At 35.2% G+C, this 12,565-nt stretch overlaps 1 protein-coding gene across 15 annotated transcripts in view; it reads left to right on the forward strand.

Annotated features, from left to right (window-relative positions):
• Positions 1–12,565, forward strand: part of Dock3 (dedicator of cytokinesis 3) — a 586,580-nt gene that overhangs the window by 489,707 nt on the left and 84,308 nt on the right. For all 15 annotated transcript variants that reach the window (XR_013436504.1, XM_078043258.1, XM_021727520.2 and 12 more), the window contains one exon: positions 3,394–3,475. Coding sequence is in view for 14 of the 15 variants with exons in the window: in XM_078043258.1 (XP_077899384.1) it covers positions 3,394–3,475 (82 nt within the window). In the remaining variant the exon portion in view is untranslated. The remainder of the gene's footprint in view (positions 1–3,393; positions 3,476–12,565) is intronic.

A 12,565-nucleotide genomic window follows, 5' to 3' on the forward strand; every position in this document is an offset into this window, starting at 1 on the left:
TGAAAATTATTTGGCCATGCATGGGAAGGTTTTCCGGGATGTTTTATCCCACTATTGTAGATATCTATCTTTATGTCAGTACAACATTGTTTTAATTTCAATAGCTTTGTACTAAGTTTTGAAATCAAGAAGTATGAGACTTTTGTTCTTTTTCTTCAAGATTGTTTTGGCTATTCTGGGTCCTTGAAATTCCATATGAATCTTAGCATGGCATTTTCTATTTCTGAAAGAAAAAAGTATTGACATCTTAGCAACATTAAGTCTTTCAATATATGAACATGGGATGTCTTTCCATGTATAGGTCTTTTCTTTAATTTCTTTCAGCAACATTGGGTAGCTATTTGTGTACAAGTCTTTCACCTCCTTACCTTTATTCCTAATATTTTATTCCTTTTGATGCTATTATAAATGGAATTTTTTTCAGATTGTTCATTGTTAGTATACAGAAACACAACTCATTTTTCTGTGTTGTTCTGTGTCCTGAAACTTTGCTGAATTCATTATTAGTCTAACTTTTTTCCCTCAGAACTGGGGATTGAATCCATGGGTAGTCTACTACTGAGCTACATCCCCAGCACTTTTTTTTTTTGAGTTGGAGTCTTGCTGTATTGTCAAGGTTGGCTGCAAATTTGCAATTCTCCTGCCTCTGCCTCCCAAATTGCTGAAATTACAGGCATGCACCACTGCAACCAGCCTCTTATGGAGTCTTTAGTGTTTGTACATTTGAGATCATGTCACCTGAAAACAGAGATAATTTTTCATTCTGCTTTCTAATTTGGGTACCTTTTATTTATTTTTTTAAATTATTGCTCTGGGTTGAAATGTTGGGGGGAAAAAATGGCAAAAGCAAGCATCCTTGTCTTATTCTTGATCTTAGAGGAAAAGCTTTCAGTCTTTCACTTTGGGTATGATGTTAACTGCGGGCTTTCGGCTGACATTTTAAACCATAGTTTATTACATAGTTGGTGTACTTTTCCTTCTAAGAAATGATGATGAAGTTGATAATAATAAGTCTTACTTTTCCTATGAGAAACATCTGAGTAGTTAAATACAGTACTCTCAAGTAAATGCCAAAAAAAAATAGACAGTCACTAAAAAAAATAATGTAATTGGTAAACAAATACGGGAAACATATTATCTAAGACAATTGAAACACTAAGAAATAACCATTTCTTATGAAATTAGCACAAATTAAAATTGTTTTTTATTTTTTAGTTCATTACAATTATAAATAACAATGGGATTCATTTTGACATATTCATAAATGCATATAACATAATTTTCTCCACTTCAATCCCAATGCTACCCCTTTCCCTCTCCTTATCCACCCCTGTTCTTCTTTCTTTACTCTATTAATCTTCCTTCTACTTACTTAATTGTTTTTTAATTGGTGCATTTTAGTTATATAGAAAATTGGAATGCATTGTGATATATTCATTACATGCACATAGCATGATTCAGTCAACTTTACTCCCCTGTTCTTCCTCTCCTCCCTCCTCCTTGGTCCCCTGCTTCTACTATACTGATTGATCTCCCTTCTATTATTGAGATCCTCTTTTTTAAATTTCTTTTTTCTCTTTAGCTTCCACATATGAGAGAAAATATTCAACCTTTGATTCTCTAAGTCTGGTTTATTTCACTTAGCATGATGCTTTCCAGTTTTATGCTTTGCCAGTAATGACATAATTTATTTATTCTTTATGGCTGAGTAGAACTTCATTGTGTATATACCACATAACAAGCAAAGATTTTTCTCTCATTCTGTTGCTCACTCTTCATGTTCTTGATTTTTCCCTTTGCTGTGTAGAAGCTTTTTCATTTGTCCAGATATTTCCCCCTGTGTTGCTGCGCTTCTTGCATGCTAGGAAAGTACTTGACCACCAATCTGTATCCCCAACCCAGAAGCTATTTAAGGCTATCCCACTTATTGATTCTTGGTCTTATTTCTCGAGCTTCAGGAGTCTTATTAAGGTTGTTGATGCCCATGACCAACACACAGGCAACACATGCCTATGTGTTGGAGTATTGTTCCTATGTTTTATTCTAGTTGTTTCACTGTTTCTGACATAATTTCTAGGTCTTTGGCCCACTTTGAGTTGATTTTTGTGCAGGGTGAGAGGTAGGAAATCTAGTTTTATTCTTCTACATATATCCAGTTTTCTCAGCACCAATTTGTTTAACATGTTGTCTTTTCTCTAAAGTATGCTTTTGTCAAGTTTGTCAAGGATCAAATGACTGAATTTATGTAAGTTTGTTTCTGTGTTTTCTAGTATATTCCGTTGGCCTTCATACCTGATTTTATGCCAACATCATGCTCTTTTTGTTTCTATAGTTCTGTAGTATAAATTGATATCAGGTATTGTGATGCCTCCAGTCTCACTCTTGTTGCACAGGATTGCTTAGGCCATCCTGACTCTTATTCTTCCATGTAAATTTTAGTGCTGTGAAGATTGTCATTGGAATTTTGATGGGGATTTCATTGAATCTGTAGATTGCTTTTGGTAATATGATCATTTGAAGATATTAATTCTGACTATTCATGAACATGTTAGGTCTTTTCATCTTGTAAGTTCTTCTTCAATTTATTTCTTCAGTGTTTTATAATTTTCAATGTAGAGATCTTTTACCTCCTTAGTTATATTTATTCCTAAGTGAAATTAATAGCACAGTTGTTGAAACATAAATAAAACCCAACAGTGGCAATGCTGTGGAGTCATTGGAATTCTGATACTTTGATATAATTTTGGAGAGCAGATACTGCACTAAGTACTTTGTGTTTGAGATGTACTGTTATTTTCTCCATATTTTAAATTAAAAGAATGAGTGAGGCACAGTGAAGGACATAACTTGCCTAAGGATGCAGGACTAGATACTGATTGGTCTCAGATGTGACCACAATCTGCACTCTTTCTTTCTTCTATGGTCTCTTGCCATATAAATATGTAGACCTACTGACCCAGAAATTCCATTCCTCTCAGGTGACTCAGTCCTCAGGAAATGAAGTAGATGGGATGGGATGACATATGGAACTGTTTGCTTTATTTAATTCAGAGTCCATTGTTTACCAGTCATTGCTGTATGTTCTGAAGACAGGCTTTAAAGGGAAACAAAGTATACATTCAGTCCAAGTCTTTGAGAAGAGGAGAATGGGAAAGAGTGATGGTAATTGCTGATTAAAATGTAGCAATGCCTTATGGGTAAGGAATATTTGTCTCAGATAATCTCAAAATTTCACAGCTGAAATGGATTCATTACCTCATTCTAGCTCATCAACAGAATATTATTTCCTATTTGACTACTTCAGTGCTGAATTTCCTGTTTGACTAATTAAACATTTTAGTCTGCATTGCCTTTAGACTAAAGTGGGATCTCTGTAACTTTTCTCTTTTCTAGGGAGCTCATCCGCTGTTTGAAGTGGTATATGGACTGTTCAGCAGAATTGATTCGGCAGGACCATATTCAGGAAGCCATGCGGGTAATGTATTGAGCTTACCATACATAAGGAGACCAAACCTGAAGTTAATGTGAGTAATTTCAGTGGTATGGTGTGCAAAACAAGTGTAGATATCCTGCTTTCAGGAATGACTGCTTTGATCCACATAATTTCTGTTTCTTTACCTCAATTGTGCCCAGAAGATCTTTATTCCTGATAATACTGAAGTGGGAAGGAAGGATAGTGTATACATGGCTGCTGGTCATTTTCTCTTGCCAGATCAGTATCAGTCCAGTTCACTGGCTAAAATATTGTTAATGCCTTCTAAGCCAATGTTGATAATAATATTGATTAGAATTAAGATTTTCTAACACTGTTTCCTTCTTTGGTGGTTACTAAACAGTATTTTTTGGAAATATTTTATTAAAAAGAACTAAATGTATGTGGGTTTATTGAAAAGAAGATCATTTAAAAACCTTAGCCTTAGGAAGTAACTTGATTTTTCCATAGTCTAGGCCACCTGTCAGAACCCCTACTCAAACAAGTTCCCTGACAATGTACCCTGTTTTTGCATTGCTGGGTGATTCTAGTTGACATGGTCTTTTAGTCAGCTTTTTCGCTGCTATGACTAAAAAATCCGACCAGAACAACTGTAGAGGAAAAAAGTTTTTTTGAGGGCTCATAGTTTCAAAGGTCTCAGTCCATTGATAACTGGCTCCCTTCCTCAGGGCTCAAGGTGAGGATGAATATCATGGTGGAGGGAAGCCGTTCACAAGATGATCAGAAAGCAGAGAGAGAGACTCCACTCATCATATACAAAATATATACCCCAAAGGAATGCCCCTAATGCCCCACCTTCTCCAGCCACACCCAACTTGCCTTCAGTTACCACTCGGTTAATCCCATCAACCGAGATTGATTAATCCCATCAACTGAAATTGATTGATCTCATCAAAGGGATTAATTCACTGATTGGGTTAAGATTATCATAACCCAATCATTTATTTAATAAACCTTTTTGCATTGTCTCACACATGAGCTTTTAGGAGACACCTCATATCCAAACCATAACACATGGAACTGTCTTCACTGTCAGTTAACTTCACTATCTGGTAACTTCTTTTCATGGCTACTGCTTCTGTTATAGAGAACCATATATAACACTGTTGGTCTCTTTTTTGCTCAGAAGTTTCCCAGAAAGCTGTTGTGTCCTCTGGGAGCTTAAAGCAAAACCATGCTTTTTCATTCTGTCCTTGTCTTTTCTTGTACTTTTTTGTGTTGTTTTTCCACAATATTTTCCCATCCTTTCCACATACCAATAAAATAAAAATGGCAGCAAAGTAGTTCTGCTCTTTCTCTTCTTCTTTTAATTTTACATCATCTATACCAAGTATAGGGCCTGTGTTTTTGTTCTTCAGAAGAACAAATTGAAAGGTCAAAATCAAGTCATAGATTATGTGTTTACCCTGCCTGTTCTCTGCATGTTTTGTAAAAATCTGAAGCCACAAGTCTTATTTCTACCATCGTTTATACAAATGTCAACTGAGGAGTCACCATTAGTTCTGGGTGCTAAGATGCAAAAAAGAGTAAGACCATCCAAGCCCTTGAAGAATACATCAGCAGTATCCTAAGGGGAAGTAGGCAAAAACACAGATGTAGAAGAGGGTGCTGAGTGTAATGTGAGAGCTAGGACCTAGATTCTGTTCTCAGAACCCCAGCACTTGTTCCCCTATCATAATTGAAAGCACAAAATTTGAGTTAAATGCACAAGATTCTATATGAGCCCCTGAATTAATTGCTTAGAGATACTGTAGAAAGCATCATAGAAGTTTTCTCCTGATAATTGTGTAGTCAACATTGCTTAAGACCTGCTATACATGTACCCATTTGGAATTCAAGATGTACCCATTCAGAAAAGGCTAAGCCTTCATTCAAGTGGGTAAAGATAAACAATAAGCATGTAAAACAGATAAATACACAAGGTTGGTTTAAAAAGCTACTATGAAGGAAATAAACCAGACTTTGGGATAGCTGTCTGGAGAGGAAGGTATACTTCAGATCAAGGGCTGAGGTAAGGCTTCTGAGAAAGCAACCTCTGAGCTAAAATGAGTATTAAGAGCTGGGGGACAAGCATTCCAGGCTGAGAAAGCAGCATGTTTAAAAAGCTTAGGTTTTCAAGGAAAGTTTTTCAAGAAAAGCTTAGGTTTCCAAGGCAGCCAATATGACAAAGCAGGGACTTTCTAATGCTATATTGGATATGTGAAATGACAGGGAAAATTGAGTCTGATTCTAAGGGGTCTGGATTTAGTTGCATTGATGACAAGGCCATTTATGGAAGTAGAGGATTCTGGAGAAGATCAGTTTTCATTAGAAATAAGAGTGCCATTTCAGGGAACACTTTTTTGAGATACTTTCATACTTGCTCTTGACATTTCACAGTTGCTATCATGCATCTTACATTAAGATTTTATCATCCCATTTCTCCTTTGTCACTTGCATATTTCACTCTGCAAGTTTCCTTGTCCAAATTAGTAAGTCTGTCTAATCCTGTTTTCATCCTTCTTCCCAGGAGCATGCTCCAACCCAATACCTCTCATTCTAGCATCTTAAACTGTGGAAAAATGTTTTTATTACTATTTATTCAATATATTTGCTACTCACAATCCCATTTTTCCTTTCACTTTCAGAATCATGACCTTTAAAAATAGGTTCTGATGAAAATAGGATTATTTTCTTGTTATATTGTTTGTTCACATATGAGTGACTTGTAGAGGAGTATCATTATAGACTTGAGAATGGCTTTTGAGGAGGTGTCCCACAAAGATAGCACACTTTTTGCTGCTGAGTTTTGTCAATTCCTGTGATAAAGAGATATTTTAAATAAATACATAAATACATACATAAAAGGCTACTGGAGCTAGATCATAAGCATGGGCCAAGCTGCAGGGACTCCTTAGGATCACATTCTGCTCCCAAGCCATTTTGTGGGAACTTTGTCTTCTATATTGTTTGTGAAGTACTTATGGAATGGTGGATAATGAATATGTCAGGCTCATCAGCTTCTATGCAATCTCTGACAAGTTTTCTCCAGACTTCTGTAACCTCTGATGAGAAGGTAGGCATTGTACTAGACCCTGGCTTTTTCTCGAAAGATACAGAAGACTCCTTAAAGGATATTCTTGCAATAAACTCAAAAGTAGTTGTATCTTTGCCTTGAAGCCTTGTATTTTCATAATTGAGAAACTTAATTTTCTTTTCATCCTAAATTCAGCTCTTTCCATAATAGCCTGTGTCTCCTTAATTCCAGAATTTCAGAAAATAGTTGTAAAATATTTGATTTTTCTCCCAGTAAGAATAGAGTTGCTGCTTAGTGACAATTTGGATTTGGGGGAAATTTTTTAAAAATAAAGTATCTAATAATGAAGAATACAAACAATAATAAATGCTGGCAAGGTTGTGGGGAGAAAAGTACACTTGTGTGCTTTTGCTTTTGCAAACTAGTACAACCACTATGAAAAGCAATATGGAAATTCCAAAAAAAAAAATAGGGATGGAACCACCATATGACCCCCACTCCTTGGTATTTTCCCAAAAGATATATACTTTTCTACATATATATATATGTGTGTGTGTGTGTGTGTGTGTATGTATATATCTATATCCGTATATATGTATATATAGATAGATATAGATATATATACACACACACACAATGGAGTTCTACTCAGCCATAAAGAAGAATGAAATTATGGTTGATGCTGGGTACAGTGGCATACACCTGTAATCCCAGCAGATCGGGAGACTAAAGCAGGAAGATTGTGAGTTCAAAGCCAGCCTCAGCAAATTAGTGAGGACCTAAGCAAAATCAGCAAGACCCTGTCTCTAATAAAAATAATTTTTTTAAAAAAAAGGTTGGGGATGTGACTCATTGGTTAAGCATCCACTAAATTCAATATCAGAACAAAAAAAAAGGAAAAGAAACTATAGTATTTGCCTATAAATGGATAGAAATTAAGAATATCATGCTAAATGAAATAAGTCAAACTCAGAAACTCAAAGCTCAAACGTTTTCTTTCGTGTAAAAGCTAGAATAAAATAAAAGAAAGGGGGAGGGAAGAATAAGATAACATAAATAACCACTCAAATATAAATTAACAGATGAGCAAAAGGAACTATAGTAGAGTAGAGGAAGGAGAATGGGAGAGTGGAGGGGAAAAGGGGGAGGAGAAAGGGATAGGGGAAGGGGATTTCATGAACTGAAATCAATTTCCTTGCATGTATGAGTTTGTCAGGATGAACCCAACTACCATGTATAACTATAAAGCTCTAATTTTCTTTGTCTTTTTTAATTTGTTCTTTTTAATTATACACAACAATAGAATGTGTTTTGACATGCTGTACATGGAGTTATATATGGACTATAACTTCCCATTTTTGTGTTTGTACATGATATGGAGTTACACTGGCCACATATTCATATATGAACATAGGAAAGTTGTGTCTGATTCATTCTACTGTCTTTGCCAATCACATCCCTTCTCCCTTTCCCCCACTCCACTCTGTCCAATCAGTGAACCTCCCCTCCTCCATTCCCTGCACTAATGTGAGTCAGCATCTGAATATCAGAGAGAACATTTTTGGCCTTTGGTTTTGGGGATTGGCTTATTTCACTTAGCATGATAGTCTCAAGTTCCATTTATTTACTGGCAAATGCCATAATTTCATTCTTCTTTATGACTAAGCAATACTCCATTGTGTATATGCCACATTTTCTTTATCTGTTCATCTGTTGAAGGGCACCTGGGTTGATTCCATAGCTTAACTATTATGAATTGAGCTGCTATATTGATGTGGCCACATCAATGTAATATGCTGATTTGAATCCTCTTGGTATACACCAAGGAGTGAGATAACTTGCTTCCATTCCAAGTTTTCTGAGGAATCTCCATACTTCTTTCTAGAGTGGTTGCACCAATTTACAGTCCCATCAGCAATCTATAAGTGTACCTTTCTCCCACATCTTCACCAACATTTATTATTACTTGTATTCTCAATAATTGCCATTCTGACTGGAGTGAGATGAAATCTTATAGTAGTTTTTATTTGCATTTCTCTAATTGCTAGAGATATTGAACATTTATTCATATATTTATTGGTTGATTGTATTTCTTCTGTGAAGTGTCTGTTCAGCCCATTTATTGATTGTGTTATTTGTTTCTTTGATGTTACTTTTTTGAGTTCTTTATTTTCTTAATTGATTTTATTTTTTTAAATACACAACAGCAAATGCATTACAATTCTTATTACACATATAGAACAAAAATTTTCGTATCTTTGTTTATTAAGTATGTTCATGCCAATTCATGTCTTTATATACGTACTGTATTTATTTTTTGCATTACAATTCTTATTACACATATATATCACAATTTTCATATCTCTGTTTGTATATAAAGTAGGTTGACACCCAATTTGTGTCTTCATACATGTACTTTGGATAATAATGTCCATCACATTCCACCATCCTTGCTAATCCCCTGCCCCCTCCCTTTCCCTCCCTCCCCTCTTCTCTATCTAGAATTCATCTATTTCTCCCATGTTCCCCCTCCCTACTCCACTGTGAGTCAGCCTCCTTATATCAGAGAAAACATTCAGCATTTGGTTTCTTAGGATTGGCTAACGTCACTTAACATTATCTTCTCCAACGCCATCCATTTACCTGCAGATGCCATGATTTTAATCTCTTTAATTGCTGAGTAAAATTCCATTCTGTATATATGCCACTTTTTTAATCTATTCATCCACTGAAGGTTGGCTTCACAGTTTAGCTCTTGTAAATTGTGCTGCTATAAACATTGATGTGGCTGTGTCCCTGTAGTATGCTGTTTTTAAGTCCTTTGGTTATAATCCAAGGAGAGGGATAGCTGGATCAAATGGTGGTTCTGTTCCCAGCTTTCCAAGAAATCTCCATACTGCTTTCCAAATTGGCTGCACGAATTTGCAGTCCCACCAGCAATGTATGAGTGTACCTTTTTCCCCACATCCTCTCCAACATTTATTGTTGTTTGTCTTCATAATAGCTGCCACTCTGACTGGAATGAGATGATATCTTAGAGTAGTTTTGATTTGCATTTCTCTGATTGCTAGGGATGTTGAGATATTTGTTGATTGATTGTATATCCTCTTCTGAGAAGTGTCTGTTCAGGTCCTTGGCCCATTTGTTGATTGGGTTATTTGGTTTTTTTGGTGCTTAGCTTTTTGAGTTCTTTATATATCCTAGAGATTAGTGCTCTATCTGATGTGTGAGGGGTAAAGATTTGCTCCCAGGATGTAGGCTCTCTGTTCACCTCACAGATTGTTTTGCTGAAAAAAAAAACTTTAATTTGATTTCATATCATGTATTGATTCTTGGCTTTAATTCTTGCACCACAGGAGTCTTATTAAGGAAATTGGGGCCTAAACCCCATGATGAAGATTAAGACTTACTTTTTCTTCTAGTAGATTCAGAGTCTCTGGTTTAATTCCTAGGTCCTTGATTCACTTTGAGTTAAGTTTTGTGCATGGTGAGAGAGAGGGGTTTAATTTCATTTTGTTGCATATGGATTTTTAGTTTTCCTAGCACCATTTTTTGAAGAGGCTATCTTTCCTCCAATGCATGTTTTTGGCATCTTTGTCTAATATAAGATAATTGTAATTTTGTGGGTTAATCTCTGTGTCCTCTATTGTATACCATTGGTCTACCAGCCTGTTTTGGTGCCAGTACCATGCTGTTTTTGTTACTATTGCTCTGTAGTGTAGTTTAAGGTCTGGTATAGCAATGCCACCTGCTTTGCTCTTCCTACTAAGGATTGATTTAGCTATTCTGGGTCTCTTATTTTTCCAAATGAATTTCATGATTGCTTTTTCTATTTCTATGAGGAATGCCATTGGGATTTTGATCGGAATTGCATTAAATCTGTATAGTGCTTTTGGTAGTATGGTCATTTTGATAATATTAATTTGGCCTATCCAAGAGCAAGTAGATCTTTCCATCTTCTACAGAAATCAATAAATGTAATTCATTCCATCAATAGACTTAAAGATAAGAATCATGATCAGCTCAACATCATAAACGCTATTTACACTAAGCCTCAGGCCAACATTATTTTAAAAGGAGAAAAACTGAAGGCATTCCCTCTAAAAACAGGAACAAGACAGGGATGCCCTCTTTCACCACTTCTATTCAACACTGTTCTTGAAATACTGGCCAGAGCAATTAGACAGACAAAAGAAATCAAAGGGATATGTATAGGAAAAGAAGAACTTAAATTAACACTATTTGCTGACCATATGGTTCTATATATAAAAAAACCAAAAAACTCCACCAGAAAAATTCTAGAACTAGTAAATGAATTCAGCAAAGTAGCAGGATATAAAATCAACACCCATAAATCAAAGGCATTTCTGTATATCAGTGGCAAAGCCTCTGAGAAGGAAATGAGAAAAACTACCTCATTCACAATAACCTCAAAAAAAAATAAGATACTTGGGAATCAACTTAACAAAAGAAGTGAAAGATCTATACAATGAAAACTACAGAACCCTTGAGTTCTTTATATGTCCTGGAAAATAATGTTCTATTTGAGGTGAAGATGGCAAAATTATTCTCCCATTTAGGAAGCTCTCTGTTTATATTCTCAATTGTTTCCTTTTCTGTGAAGAAGCTTTTCAGTTTGAATCCATCCCAATTATTGATTCTTGATTTTATTTCTTGTGCTTTAGGAGTCTTGTTGAGGAATTTGGTTCCTAAACTGACATGATGGAGAATTAGGCCTACTTTTTCTTATAGTCGGTACAGGATCTCTGGTCTAATGCCTAGGTTGGTCCTTGATCCACTTTGAGTTGAGTTTGTACAAGGTGAGAGATAGGATTTCCAGTTTTCCCAGCACCATTTGTTGAAGAGGCTATCTTTTCTCCAATGTATATTTATGGCAGCTTTGTCAGGTATGCAATAACAGATATTTATGTAGGTTTGTCTCTATGTATTTGGTTCTGTACCTTTGGTATTCATGTCTGTTTTGGTGTCAGTACCATGCTATTTTTGTTACTATAGCTCTATAGTATACTTTAATTTCTGATATTATTATGCCTCCTATTTCACTTTTCTCATTGAGGATTGCTTTGGCTATTCTGGGTCTCTTGTTTTTCCAAATGAATTTTATGACAGATTTTTCTGTTTCCATGAAGAATGTCATTGGAAACCTAACAGGAATTTCATTAAATGTGTATAGTGCTTTTGATAGTATGGCCATTTGACAATATTAATTCTGCATACTCAAGAACATGAAAGATCTTTCCATCTTCTAAGGTCTTTTTCATTTGTTTTCTTTAGAGTTCTGTAATTTTCATTGTAGAGGTTTTTCACCTCTTTTGTTAGATTGATTCCCAAACATTTTATTGTTTTTGAGGATATTGTGAATGGGGTAGTTTTCCTAATTTCTCTTTCAATTGATTCATCACTGATATATAGAAATGCATTTGGTTTATGGGTATTAATTTTATATTCTGCTATTTTACTGAATTCATTTATGAGTTATAAAAGTTTTCTAGTAGAGTTTTTTGGGTCTTCCAAATATAGAATCATGTCATTATCAAATAGGGATAGTTTGAGTTCTTCTTTTCCTATTTGTATCCTTTTTAATTATAATAATTTAATCTTCTAATTACTCTGGCTAGAGTTTCCAGGATCTAGCTGGAGTAATTAGAGTGTAGGTGGTAAAAGGGGGCATTCCTATCTTGTTCCAGTTTCTAGAGGTTTCAGTTTGTCTCCTTTTAGGATGATGTTAGCTTTGGGTTTAGCATATATAGTTTTTACAATATTGAGGTATGTTCCTACTATCCTTAGTTTTTCTAGTGTTTTGTACATGAATGAATGCTGTATTTTGTTAAATACTTTTTCTTTGCTCTTTTTCTTTTTCATCTGTTGAGATAATCATGCTATTGTTGTCTTTAAGTCTATTGATGTGATGAATTACATTTATTGATTTCCATATGTTGAACTAACCTTGCATACCTAGGATGAACCCCACTTGATCATGGTGCAATACCTTTTAAATATGTTTTTGTATTTGATTTCTCAGTTTTTTATAAAAA

This window comes from Ictidomys tridecemlineatus, chromosome 3 (assembly GCF_052094955.1).
Source record: "Ictidomys tridecemlineatus isolate mIctTri1 chromosome 3, mIctTri1.hap1, whole genome shotgun sequence".
NCBI classification, from domain to species: domain Eukaryota; kingdom Metazoa; phylum Chordata; class Mammalia; order Rodentia; family Sciuridae; genus Ictidomys; species Ictidomys tridecemlineatus.